The 14,952-nt window shown below is 43.0% G+C and overlaps 1 protein-coding gene across 1 annotated transcript in view; it reads right to left on the bottom strand.

Moving 5' to 3' along the window:
* Positions 1 to 14,952, bottom strand: part of sorbs1 (sorbin and SH3 domain containing 1) — a 77,386-nt gene that overhangs the window by 29,182 nt on the left and 33,252 nt on the right. Inside the window, exons 9-14 of the mRNA XM_079512418.1 lie at positions 14,195 to 14,255; positions 13,981 to 14,055; positions 12,047 to 12,082; positions 9,778 to 9,877; positions 4,286 to 4,400; positions 1,250 to 1,333 (exon numbers count right to left, since the gene is read on the bottom strand). Coding sequence (XP_079368544.1) covers positions 1,250 to 1,333; positions 4,286 to 4,400; positions 9,778 to 9,877; positions 12,047 to 12,082; positions 13,981 to 14,055; positions 14,195 to 14,255 — 471 coding nt within the window. The remainder of the gene's footprint in view (positions 1 to 1,249; positions 1,334 to 4,285; positions 4,401 to 9,777; positions 9,878 to 12,046; positions 12,083 to 13,980; positions 14,056 to 14,194; positions 14,256 to 14,952) is intronic.

The following is a 14,952-nucleotide window of genomic DNA, read 5'->3' on the forward strand; positions in this document are numbered from 1 at the left end:
AATTGAAAAAAAAAAAAAAAACATGTTTTGGGTGATGTGATGAGACCAGGAGTACAACGGATAATCTCCTGTTGTGTAACTCTTTCATGGCTGTAGAGTTTTAAGAGCTATTATTGTTATAGGGGATGCCACCTGGCAGAGATGTGTGCTCTTCTGAGCGCACCGTTGTAGTTGTGAATTTCAAGGGTCTGGGATTCTCTAATGCTTGAGTAGACCACACCACATCATCAGGCGAAGAGCGACTTAATGTGCTTCAATCTTGCCCAGTAACCTCTGTGTGCCTCAATGTTTACCTATTCCTTCCTAAATAAAATAAAACAGTGTTCCACGTGGGTGTTGCGTAAATGGTATATATACAGCAACGCTGTGAGCATTCCTGGCCAGGGACCTGAGGCTCCTGTTGTAAGGAAGACAATACAAAGATGGCCTATTGCCTAGTGCAGTCACAACAACAGCTGTCTGATACATCACTTATCCCTATATCATATTCCAATATGGCACTCACTCCATAACACTGTCACTGTGTCTCTGAATTAACACACAGTAAATCTAAATCATCTACTTTACACTAGGTAAAAGCTATGGATATTGTATTAAGTCTGAATATTTTTTCCACTGCCTGTGCCGAGGTTGGTGAAAATAAACAGTCGAGACTTAGACCTGGTGTTTGGGAGAGATCACGCAGTAAAATCCTGAGGGTGTGCCAATGTAACCAAATGGACCCTTTACCGGTCTCTCTCTGAGTTACAAATGGATACGTAACAGTGAGCCATTTATACTTGCACACAAATGACCCTTTCTTGAGGACGAGCAACGGCAGTTGGGGGAAGCTGAATTGGCTTCCCAAAATACTGCTTAGTAAAGCATGGAAATGGAAACAAGAAAAAACATGAAAAAATAAATGAGATGTATATTGAATTGATCAATGTGTCTCATTTTGTCTCGTTGACTCTAACCCTCAACAGGTCAAAGTAAATGTAGTGCTGCAGATGATAGGAACTGTGCCCATCCTTACATGCCCTCATGTAAGCCTTGTTTAATGTTAAGGTTAAAGCATTACAAAACATTATTCCTGTCAAAGGACTGGACGTGTAAAGTGCCGGGTTCGGGAAGAATCTGGAAGTAGTCTTTTACAGACAAGACACGGTTTGTTTTAGGCATTGTTTAAAAACATGGATGTTGTTATCACATGCATATTTCATAATAAGAATAACACTGCCCTTTTAAAAAGACAGTGTTGACCACTTACCGCGTTCCCAAACTCCATCTCAGAAAAGAATCTATACCAAGGCTCATTCTCTAAATCTATATCTTCTGGACTTACATCCTGAGTCTAGGGGGGCATGGCAACAAGGAAAAGAGGAGAAAGACAAGAGAGAAGACATTTCAGACAGCACAGAATATACACATAATGAAACATTCCTGATGGATGGAGCCGACACAATGATTCCCCCGGTGTCATAAAACACTGGTTCTCTCCTGTTCCGGGGAACCCCACAGGGGTCCACTGGTTCTCTCCTGTTCCGGGGAACACCACAGGGGTCTTTGAGAGACCCCACACAGCTACATTATTTACAGTTTGGAACCAAATGGACCCTTTTCATGGACATGATGCACATGATTTTACAGCATAGACCGGGAGTACCTTGGCATAATGCATATCAAACTGGGTTCCTTTATAGAAATCAAAAGGTTGAAATCTTAAATGTCCAGAAGACTAAGTTCTAAAAAACAGAGTGTCTGTGATCAGGATATATCTGGCTGCTATGGTGGATCCTTCACTCATGGACTCTTAACCGCTATTTAGCCCAAGACGTCCCCACACGTCTTCATAATTACACCCGTAGGAGGCCCAAGATGTTTGGAGATGTCTTTATAAGGTCCTTTTTAATGGTACAAAACCGGATCGCTAAAATCTTTTTTTTGACAGTAGCCCTTGCTTTGCTCAGAGCTCCCGGACATGTTTTGCGCGTCATGCGCACAGCCACTTCCTTGTTTACGACAAGGACTATTAAATGAGGACAGGAAGCGAAGACGGTGGACTCCATGTGGCTCCCTGGAAGGAAAGAAAGATGTGCAATGGGCTATACACTTCCGTGTTCAGCTTCCTTCCTTCCTCAATTGCACATGTTTCTTTCCTTCCAGGGAGCAACATGGAGTCCACCGCAGGTCTTCGCTTCCCGTCCACTTTTAATAGTCCTTGGTTCAGCTTCCTTGGTCTCAATTGCGCATGTTTCTTTCCTTCCAGGGAGCAACATGGAGTCCACCGTACGGTCTTCGCTCTCTGTCCTCATTTAATAGTCCTTGGTTTACGGGCCGAAAAAAACTTGCTATTATCTCTGAATCTACGGCGCTCTCCATGGTTTTGATCAGAACGCTGATGCTCTGTCCTCATTTCTGACTTAACCAAGCATCTCATTTGGAATTGCCGCCAAAATACATATACTTTTATTCAGTCGTATAAACGTGTTTATCCGATCTAGTGGAAAGGCTACTCACATTAGCTTCGGACGGCTATCTGTTATTAGCTTAGACACTGGACTGTGCCATCTTGGTTGCACATCCCCCTCCCAGGCGGCATTTCTGGCCAAAACAACGCTTATTGCACAGAGCCTGGCGGTCACAGTAACTGTACTTCTCAAGCTCCAGGCAGAGAACAACAACCAGTCGAGAGTCAACACACACCATTAATGTTAACACAATCAGTGCCGGGATTCTGAACTCACCCATGTGTGTCCTTTTGTTTGTGTCTTTTGTCTAGTTGATTTTTGTTTCTGTGTATGTAGTGTTAATTATTTTCCTGTCATTTTGTGTCCTAAAAAAATCTAAATAAAGTAGGTACAAATAAATAAATAAACATCCCGGAATTCTAATTTAAAAAAAAAGGATGTCTTGGAATGTCTTGGTATATTAACCAAGCTAGTTGACCTAAAGAATATGATGCATCCTTCAACATTTATTTGGAAATGTATTCTATTGCACTCACTGACAAACACATACTGTTGGCCATAAAACAGAGTATGCAAGGACAGATATTTGATAAGTGATTCAATGCAATGAATTGTGAGATATTGTTTGGAAGGTCTCAATATAAAATTGAATATAATGTTTGGCACCACAGTGGAGAGTACTGGATGAACGCAAGAGAGAACGCAGCCAGCTACAGCAACAAATGTACTGACATGACTGTCTGGGCCTGCAATTACACAACAAATTGTGTCCTGCATTTGAGAAGGGTTCACAGCGTGAATGAGTGCTGAATTCTCCAGCTATCAACTGCACTCTAACAGAAGGGTTGGGGCGACATGACTTCATTATCAATATGTCAAATCAATTGTGCCGTATGCCACATCTTTATCACACCTTTCACTGGTGATCTTTTGCTTCAACTACGATTAATGAAAGATTCTTAAAAAAGAGAATAGTGAAAAGAGAGAGAGAGAAGAGAAGAGAAGAGAAGAGAAGAGAAGAGAAGAGAAGAGAAGAGAAGAGAAGAGAAGAGAAGAGAAGAGAAGAGAAGAGAAGAGAAGAGAAGAGAAGAGAAGAGAAGAGAAGAGAAGAGAAGAGAAGAGAAGAGAAGAGAAGAGAAGAGAAGAGAAGAGAAGAGAAGAGAAAGATAACATTTTTCGGTATGTTGCAACGTTCAAGACCCCCTTTGGGGAAAAGATTCAGGGGCCGTGCTACATATTCAGACAAGAAGGTGTGTCTAAGGAAAGGCCAATTATGACCTGGTGACGAAGCTCATCGTCACAAGACAGCCCTCAAGGACACAGAATGACGGCACAACATGACTGCACTTCCTCTCAAGAAAACACAGTATCCATCTTGTGTGTGTGTGTGTGTGTGTGTGTGTGTGTGTGTGTGTGTGTGTGTGTGTGTGAGTGAGTGTGTGTCTGTACACTGATCCCCCCTCCCCCACACTCACACCAAGCCGATTCAGCCCAATAACCTTAAGTTGAACACGGTAAGAACAATGGCTATCCTTGTAAGTGATACTCCCACACTGGCAGAAAGGATCATCTGTCACCGCAACGAGACACCCTTTAGGAATGTCGCACACATGGCAACTCAGCCTGCAGATAATATACTACTACGACTACCTCCACCCCCCTTTAGAGCCGTGTTAGTGAAGCCGCCTGCACGCGCCCGCCAGCTTTACTAAACGTAGGGGAGAGAGAGAGAGCGGTTACACAACATGCACAGTCAGTCAGTCAGAGACACCAGTACCAGGCGAACACATGAGGCAATGCAGACAGCAGCTTGGGCTTGGGCTATATAAGCGTACCGTTCTCTCCAGCTTAAGCACTGATGATTTCCCTGGCTCGTATTCAAAGATGCTCTTGGGTTCGGCGCGATACTTCCTGGTGTCCACCTTTTTATCTGGGGGCTCCCACTCGTTCCTGTGAAGAGGGAGAGAGGAGAGGAGAGGGAGAGTTGAGATGGAGGAGAGCCTATCTCCATGGCAACCATTCTAAAGATGACGTCCTAGTTGTGATGAGAGCTCGTCCATTTGGATCTTCGATCCCCCCCCCGCGTTGTCTTCACTCGTGATGACGGAACACAAAATCCATTTCCCAGGCTTGTCAAAGCACTAACTGAATTCCGTTTTGTTCGCTGTGACCGAAACCAGAGCAAAGTATTTTCTTCAGATGATACTTAAATAGCCAGACTTCAGAAGACAAACAAAATGTAATGGATGATAGCATGTATTTAAAATATAATATATAGGCTAGACCAAAAATGTTTATCCATAACCACTATTTATCCATAATGTATAAATGATAGATAAGGGGTCAGGACAACGAAGCCTTTTCGTGGAGGGGTCAGAATGAAATTTGGACTTAGACTGTTTTTCGTCTGTGGTACTCAATTAAAAGCTTGGGTCTATAATGCATTTCTAACCACATTTATAATATAAGCCAGCCTTCGTCCTGCTCCTCCCACCCAACACTCCCCGCTAACAGGTGCCCTCCCAGTCCCTAGGAGTACACCCAACACTCCCCACTAACAGGTGCCCTCCCAGTCCCTAGGAGTACACCCAACACTCCCCACTAACAGGTGCCGCCCCAGTCCCTAGGAGTACATGCAACACTCCCCACTAACAGGTGCCCTCCCAGTCCCTAGGAGTACACCCAACACTCCCCACTAACAGGTGCCGTCCCAGTCCCTAGGAGTACACCCAACACTCCCCGCTAACAGGTTCCCCTTCCAGTCCCTAGGAGTACACCCAACACTCCCCACTAACAGGTGCCCTCCCAGTCCCTAGGAGTACACCCAACACTCCCCACTAACAGGTGCCCTCCCAGTCCCTAGGAGTACACCCAACACTCCCCGCTAACAGGTGCCGTCCCAGTCCCTAGGAGTACACCCAACACTCCCCACTAACAGGTGCCGCCCCAGTCCCTAGGAGTACATGCAAGGACCAATATCACCCTCCCACCTCGCTTTATTGTATTTATTGTATTTATTGTATTAAACATTTTCTGAAATTGTGCATTTAAATATGCAAATTAGGCATTATATATGAAAATATGCAAAAAAATTGAAATACGAAAAAGCTATACTACTGTGGAAGGGTTATCATATATTAATTTACTTATATTGACAATTTAATATAGGTATGGGTTTTGCCAACTCAATTCATGATTAACGTTTCCATTTTGGAGGTCTGGCTCATGGACTAAAAACTGGTTCTGAACTGAGCCGTTTCCCAACCGGTGGAAAAGGGGGTCTGACATTAAGTTTTAACAGCAGGAGACCTTAGAGACCAACGGCGAGCGTCGCTTGAGTTTCATTGGCTATCGCCCAATCGCCCACTATCGCCGGGCGACGTCGCCCCAAAAGATGAATTATTTGTATCTTTTCGGCCGACGTTCCTCCGCCCACTTTTCGACCATCACCTGTTCGCCTGCTATCGCCTCTATCGCCAGTAGTCGCCGGGTCCCATTGACAAATAATGCACTTCCGGAAAATTCGCCTGGCTGTCACCCGTTAAAATGTAGTGTGAGTGTATAAGTAAGTGTCTGTCGGGTCAGAACAGCTGTCAGATGTATTTCGCCCGGATACAATATTTTCCGACCAATCACGCTTTTGTACAACTTCAACGTCATTTCCTTGAGCGGTACTTCCGTCCGCCAAATCCCAACACTTCCGTTTATTCTCTCTACAGCAGGGGTGGCCGGGTGGGCAACTTTGACGATGGAGAGGGCCACTATATTTCCATACTCACTCCAGAGGGCCACATTTCTGTCGAATATAGAAAAAATAGCAGATCTACAAGCTCAAAACGTGTTGCACTGCGACACGTTTTGAGCTTGTAGATCTGCTATTTTTTTGCTAGATTCAAATTGAAAATTTGAATTATTTCTTTTACTATTTTTGAATTATTTTTGAAAAATTAACATTTTGATGTAATTTCAAATGCCTTTAATTATACTTGTGTTGAGCATTGAGCTATACTAATTTAGACTTATTAATTAATTAAAGCGGGTCATGTTTGCATGTTGTGGAATTGTAACAGCCGAAACCAATATTATATCAGTATTCTGATATTAACCTGAGGGCCGCATTAAGTGAAGGTGGGGACCGCATGTGGCCCCCGGGGGCCCCCAACTACCCATGTATGCTTTACAGCGTGGCTCCACGGTGGATTTGAACCCACAACCTCCATGGTGGTGGGCAGGGACTTTACCACTGCGCCACCCGAGCACTTACTCATTATAAATGTTTATAATTGTGCATAACAACTAATAACAACAAACTAATTTGACTAAGTTAGAGTAGTCTGAGCTCATAATGCATTATATGACCAGCACTTATACTAATTTATAAAAGCATTATATAATATATATAATGTATTATAAATGCAATTATTACGCATTATAGACCCAACCTTTAAGTAAAAGTGTTCGGTCAACTGCTCCCGAAGCAACACGTTTACTTTCTCAGGAGACTGAACATTTATGGCAGTCCGTATTCTGTGTTACTGCCTGATCTGGTTGATGCATAGAATTAAAGAAAAACAAAACATGTTTTTTTTTTAAATAATTTTTATCCCACGATTTTGCAACCCATTTTTTCACCCAGTGTCAATTATCTAATGTATTCCTGGGCACTACACTTCCTCTGCCAGCCTGGGGGGGCAACGGACTGACCTCATGCTTCCTTCTATGCATGAAGAGTCAAAGCTGCTTCTTTTCACCTGACAGGGGAGAGTTTCCCTGGCCGGACGTAGCGCGCGGAAGGAACACGTTATTCCGACCAGTTCCTTTCCCCTCCATCAGGCGCCCCGGCTAGCCAGGGGGAGGCAGTTTAGAGACCAGGATTACTGCATGTTTTTGTGAGGGTACCTACTCTAGGGGACACGGGGAGAACATGCAAACTCCACACAGAAAGGCCCTTTCGCCAACCCCGCCTCGGGTATGGGCACTGATGGCGCGGAGGAGAGAACACGCCCCCAGTGCCCACAGCGTCCCCAGTGGGAATAGAACGCAGGACCTTTTAGCTGTGAGGCGACAGCACTACCGACTGTGCCACCGTGCCACCAAAAAAGATTAAGCAATTTTGCAACATGGGGGCAGTGGCCTGAGGCTATAACTATTAGGGGTCCTTGGGGCTATAACTATTAGGGGTCCTTGGCCTGAGGCTATAACTATTAGGGGTCCTTGGGGCTATAACTATTAGGGGTCCTTGGCTGAGGCTATAACTATTAGGGGTCCTTGAGGCTATAACTATTAGGGGTCCTTGAGGCTATAACTATTAGCGGTCCTTGAGGCTATAACTATTAGGGGTCCTTGAGGCTATAACTATTAGGGGTCCTTGGCATGGGATGGTTTGGAACACAGCATTTGACTAGAGCAGTGGTTCCTAAACCTTTTCATGTCAAGGACCCCCAAATTGACACTAATTAGCCCGCGGACCCCCATTTGAAAAAGATATGCCAGGGACCCCCCATAAGAGAAGACTTTCACGGCTCTAGCAGTGATTCTCAACCCGTTTAATTTCAAACACCCCCAGTTTGACATGCATTAGGCTGCGGACCCCCATTTAATGGGATTTATATCTCTGAGACCCCCAATTTATAATGGAAAAATCTAAGTTAATTTAACTCTGACTGAGAGTGTACAAATGGAACCAAATGGACCCATAAGGGTCCATTTGGTTCCTACTTATCATTTAGCTGGGGACCCCCTGGAACTCCCTCAAGGACCCCTGGGGGTCCCCGGACCCCACTTTGGGAACCACTGGACTTGATCAATAAATACAATTACCTCTGTCTGGTGTAAGAATGAGAGAGCAAGAAGGAATATCAAGTTTCCTTCTACAAACTAGATATCAAGAATTGACAAAGTGCAAATTCCAGTTAAATATTACTAAACCATTTTGTTTCTTGCAGCTCTTTACACCTAAAGGTTTACACATCTTAAACAAACTAACCATTGCTGTTTAATTTTTAACCTCAAACAGCGTATACATTACGTAACGTTTTATTCGTCTTCTTCTTCTCCAAAATGGACAAAGAAAGCACATTCAGTTCGTTCAGAGGACAGTCGCTTAGTCATGTCATCTAGAGCTCCACTGAACAGCAGTTCATCCCCCGTCACCTGTCCTCCCTTCATCACTCCATCATTCATTCTTAACGCATGCTTCAAAGGGTGGATTTTCTTTGTCAACGCTGACTTTCTATGTGTGTGTGTGTGTGTGTCTCTGCGTGTGTGTGTGTTTGTGTGCGTGTGCGTGTGCGTGCGTGTGTGTGTGTGTGTGGGGGGGGTGACATGGGTGGGGGTCACAGGCTCACAGCAGGGCTATGACCCCACTTTGTTGTGGCGTATACAAAAATAGTTCAAATAGCAAATCAACATCACAAACCTGTCGCAATCGAGCTTGTAGATTTGCCATTTTCACTCGTTCCCCAGCCCTATAGGTCGACAGCTAGCATGCGTTCCCCAGCCCTATAGGTCGACAGCTATAGCATGCGTTCCCCAGCCCTATAGGTCGACAGCTAGCATGCGTTCCCCAGCCCTATAGGTCGACAGCTAGCATGCGTTCCCCAGCCCTATAGGTCGACAGCTATAGCATGCGTTCCCCAGCCCTATAGGTCGACAGCTAGAGCATGCGTTCCCCAGCCCTATAGGTCGACAGCTATAGCATGCGTTCCCCAGCCCTATAGGTCGACAGCTATAGCATGCGTTCCCCAGCCCTATAGGTCGACAGCTATAGCATGCGTTCCCCAGCCCTATAGGTCGACAGCTAGAACATGCGTTCCCCAGCCCTATAGGTCGACAGCTATAGCATGCGTTCCCCAGCCCTAAAGGTCGACAGCTATAGCATGCGTTCCCCAGCCCTATAGGTCGACAGCTAGAGCATGCGTTCCCCAGCCCTATAGGTCGACAGCTAGCATGCGTTCCCCAGCCCTATAGGTCGACAGCTAGAGCATGCGTTCCCCAGCCCTATAGGTCGACAGCTAGAGCATGCGTTCCACAGCCCTATAGGTCGACAGCTAGCATGCGTTCCCCAGCCCTATAGGTCGACAGCTAGCATGCGTTCCCCAGCCCTATAGGTCGACAGCTAGCATGCGTTCCCCAGCCCTATAGGTCGACAGCTAGCATGCGTTCCCCAGCCCTAAACTTTAGTTTTGGGTCTGAGAGACTAAACCTCATGGTGGTCCGTGGCTAAAATGCAGAATAAATAGTGGGTATCAAAATGGTATCAAACCACTGCCATAATTCGTTTGCTGCATAAGCTTGGCAGATCGATGAAGGGGAGAGGGAGACTCACCTCTTGGGTTTGAGGGAGGAGGTCCGCGTTGGCACGGGCAGCGACCCGGCTCTTGGAGCCACCACCTCTGGAGCCATTTGAGAACGTGGGACCCCGTTTACTGAAACAGAATGACGCTCCGCTGTATTAAATGGATCACCTGAAATGTCCTCATTTAAGAGAGTCCCTCAGGGCTCCATGCTAGTGTATTTTCTGTTTTCTGTTATTGTGGAGAAGGCTTACACAGGACAAAAAAAAGGATGCTGAGGTTTAGCGGTTAATGTTTAATAATGACTTATGACTATACGTTTAGTACGTTAAGAAAAATCCCCACATGCGTTTTTCTGTCTAGAGCTAGACACAAAAATAATTTTGTGGAAACTGTCAAGATGTGGCTACACGTGACAAAATACAAATTCCTGATTTAACATTATTTATCATGCTTTAATTGGTAGATTAAGAACTATATAAAAATAAGATTAACATTGAAGTGGCATTTACATTTACACTAGATAAAAGCACATATTATTGAATTTAAGATGAATTAAACTTTTTCTGAATCCAGTGGTATCAAACATTTGATATTAATTGAAGTTAGTCTCAAGGGGTTACTCGTTTTATCACTTTTAACTAAAACAATAGTGGAAATACAGGTTCTTATGATAAGTATGCATTTATTGACCAAATACAGAGACGTTTAGGGAGACATTATGAGAAATGTAGCTCCATTTACGTGACCTTACATATACTGTATTTCTAAGAGGTTTATGGGTGACTATGGATGCATTCAGAGAAAACTATAGACTTCCTTTTTGATATGTCTCATCCACTGAAGCTTAATATATACAGCATCATACAACAGAATCATGCACCGAAAATGGCAGAACTGCAAGTTCACAATGTGTTGCATCGGGCCATTTTGCGAGCTAGTTGTTAATGAGCTATTTTTGGAAAATGAGGCTAAATTAAACCCTATATGCTTGGTAAACTGTGACGCATTGTGAGTTTGTAGATCTGTTATTTTTGCAGAATGTTACCCCCCCAGAATAGGGAAGCATGTGGTAATAGAGGGTATGCGCATGCTTAAAGTGAATGGCACATCGAGTGGCAAATCGAGTGGCAAAGGAACATGCAAAGTGAGTTTAACATTGTTTAATGTTGTTTAATGCAATCAGATAGGACTTTTCTGTTTGGATGTAGGGGCTGTCAAGGCCAGAAAGTAGTGTTTTGCCACTCAGTAGGCATTCCTGCATAACTTCCTGGTTTGATGATGATGTCATGCGCATACTCTCTATTAACACACCCAGTCAAGAAGAGCCAAGAGCAGTGAAGTGACAAGTTGTCCAGACTACGACCCCATCTCCTCATCTCTACTGTCGCCACTCTCACAACTTGGACCCCTGGAGGCTCAATAAAAATGTCTTTACCCTCTCGGTGTCAACTGATGTTACCAGTTCAATCACCTCCCGAGCACTGAGGCCTATTCTAGAATGAGCCATATCTCATTCACAGCACCTAAAGCCCTGTGCCTGCCTGACTGACAGTGGCCAACTGCAACACACCAGATACTGTACTCTATGTGAATAAAAATACACCTGCACCTACATGTCAAGCACCAAAGACCAAAGATGTTTGTAAACAAGCAGCTGGCTTTGGGTGTTAACCTCTCCGCAAGCATGTGTGCGTGCGTGCATGCATGTGTGAGAGAGAGAGGGAGTAATATATATATTGAATGTCTCAACATTCAGAACAATATCAATACTGGCCCAAGAAAAAGCAACTTATTAAAATAACCCTTTTTGAATCTATGATTGTAAGTATACAAGACTACTCTGAGTGTATCAAAGTTTATGAAGATCTGACATTTCTAACCTATATTATTCGAGAGGTGTTTTCACAGAATAAAATAACAATCACTAACCCCTTGAGACCAATGACTAAAAAAAGAGTTGAGAAAACCCTTGCACTGTAGCCTCATACTTTGTGTCAACTCAGCTCAGCTAGCACTTACTGTAAGTGCTGTAAAGGAAATTCCACTGTAGACATGAAGCGGAACCGCTGGGAATTGTACAATATTTTCAGGAAATATACAGTTCTTGAAATTGGGTTCAACATGAAGTTTTGTATGCAACAGGGATGCCAACTAGCTGCCAGAATTACTAGAAGTTTGCAGTGTTTCAGTGTAATTTATTCTGCCGTGACCTGCAGGTCACGACCTGGCTAACACATTTTGTACCTATTTTTGTACACATTTTTGACAATAAAACTCGAACATTGAACTGTATCTTACCGTCTTCCAAGTACCCGAAGGGTGTGGGGCCATCGTCTGAAAGAGGAACACAAGAGAATCTAAATCCATTCAATATCCCTCTAATTGAAGTTCATTGCTGAACATTTTAAGCCTTGATGCACAACACCGTAACTTGGAAATTACTCATAGGGCTATATCTTGCGCTTATCCTTAACTCTTATCCCTAAACTTATTTGCCATTTTTTACTATTTTAAAAAACCCTTTAAAATTGTTCAAATAGCCGATCTGCAAGCTCACAACGTGTAGATGTAGATCGGCTAGTTTAACTATTTTAAAATGATTTTCAAAATAGTAAAAAATGGCAAATAAGTTTAGGGATAAGGGATAAGGGTGGCGCAAGATGGAGCCCATGGTGTGTCAAAATAATACAATATTGTATCAAAGATTATTTTTAGAAGCATTGTAGGAAAGAAACAAAAAAACAAAAAAGCGTTTTTCAGTGCTGTTTCAGATCTTCCATTAGTCTAATCATTACACTTTCACCTACAGTAATCAAAGCGTAAGTCTGAGACAGTGTCAGTTCAACGTACTTCAGAGTTTGGAGGATGCATTACTGAGCTAAAAACAGATCCCCTGACATCGATTTGCATCCATGTTATGAATAAATAATGGTCAATAAAAGGGGAAAACAACGTCTCCAACATTTAGAATGAAAACACAACATCTTTTCTGGAAACAAACAGAATAAAATCAAAGGGATATAGCGTTCAAAACTGCACAATGAGTCAGTTGTCAGCTGTGGATGAGCATGAGTACATAACATAACATGAACACACAAGGAAACATGTGTGCCATGTGCTTGTACAAATAAATAAAGTCCTCTTTGTCAGTCTGTAGTCAATAGGACTCCAGCACCACCTAGTGACTGAAATAACACACTGCAAGTAAGAGCTCATCGTTGAGTACAAGGCGAATGGGTAGACAAGTATAGTCATGCTCTGATGGTTATGCCGTTTACATTAATACTCCACTATAAGTCACTAACTATCTATCTAAGAGATCCGCTCAGCTCTACAGAGTCTGAATGATGAGCAACAAAAGGAAAAGTCAATGAACAAAATGTTATGTTTTTAGTAAATGAAAATGAAGAGACAAGGTTTTCATAGAGATTTCTTGAACTGGTTAAGAACCAAAGTTGTCATTATTCTGAAGATCAGCATGCTCTCAGAAGAATATGAAGGCAACTCTGACAATACATGGGGATTCTTTAGCTGTCCTTTAGCTGTACTGTGTGCAAGCAAGCACACAGTAATTGACTTTAACTATGGTTAAATCAAGATGGTGACCTAATTACTGCCAATTATGCCATATATATATATTGTGAAGCTACAATCCGTAAATCCTATGTCTGCTGTGTCACTCTCCCGACAGAGAGAGGAAAATGCTACGATGCCCAAATTACAGAAATGATGGCGGCACATGTGGTGTCAAATGCGGTTTGCTTCAGGTAACTTTATTGACATTGTAGGAAGAGTAGGAAGGCCCTCTCCAACCACTGCAGACATGGTTATGTCTGAATGGTTCTGTTGAATTAACTCCTGGATTGTAGTTTTAAATCAGACTGGCAATCCTCAGTGTTTCTCTCAGTGTCTTTGCATTTTAATTATTTCAAGAAATCTTCATGACGCTTGTAGTAAATGTCAGCTACAGTACATGGGAAATGCTGAGCTTTTGGATGGATTGGACCTGGGTATTAAAGCATTTGAAATACTTTCAAATACTTATAGTATTTCTGTTCTGACTATTTCCATTTGGTGCCAGATTGGGATATATTGCTGTAGGTTTTGTTCTTGCCTGGTGACCAGGCAAGACAAAGATTGAGGACTGCTGAAGTATTTGAAAGAGCCCATGGGATGACACTAGAGGAGATTAGTAAAGCCAATGGAGCGGAACGCTTACTGCCATTGGGTACCTTTTGACTTCATCATAGAGTCATAGTTCTCTGGGAAAATGTAGGTGGGACGGTATGGATTTTCCTCAATAGGTTCTGAACATGGCGATGGCAGAGACAGAACATAGTGGGGAGGAAAATGACAAACACTCACTGGGAGGGTGATCTTGCGATACAGAGATAACATCTTGTCAGTCACACAAAGAAAACAAGAAGAGGACAAACTGTTCCTTACCGGGTATTCTGTGTATCTGTTTGAACATATTCTTATACCAGTCTTTGGACTTCTCCGTGTTCTGCAAGAGAGATATGCAAGTACTGTAAGTAATCGTGTGGACTCATAGGGCATAGCAAGTATTTCTGGGAAGTAATTTCCATGTGATTTTTAGACAGCCCTATAATCTGAGTAAAGTTTGACTCTCATAATTATAATTTTAGTAATATAATTTTTTAACAGCACTAATGTAAGACTGACATGGTAAAATCTGAGATGTTTCCAAATTAATCCTCAAATCAAGTAAGTCAATGAACCACGCACACACCAAAAAAGGACAACCTCGCTATCTCTAACTATGATTAATTTAGCATTAGTGTCGGCTGGTTCCATTATGAAGCTTTATAATATGATCAGTAACTTACAAAGAACCAAGCTATGTCTTCTACCACATTTGAGACATCAACTCCTCTGAGGTCAAAGAATCATAAGCCAACTGTAATGAATGTAACACATTTGACCTTTGACCTTTTCAAAGCATGTCTTTGAAGCAGTGAGTCTACTGATCGTTCATGAATCTCCACACACACCCATTCTGGATCTTGAACTTGACTGTGACCATTGAACCAGACACTTAACCCCTAACTGCTCCCCGGGGAACTGTATTCATGCATGGCGCCTGATGATCCAAATAGTTATAGGATGGGTCAAATGCAAGAGGACAAAGTTGATGTTTGCGCAAATGTACAGTGACAAATGTGACCAGATTTGACTGAGAG

The sequence above is a fragment of the Electrona antarctica genome (genome assembly GCF_951216825.1).
Source record: "Electrona antarctica genome assembly, chromosome: 10".
Taxonomy (NCBI): domain Eukaryota; kingdom Metazoa; phylum Chordata; class Actinopteri; order Myctophiformes; family Myctophidae; genus Electrona; species Electrona antarctica.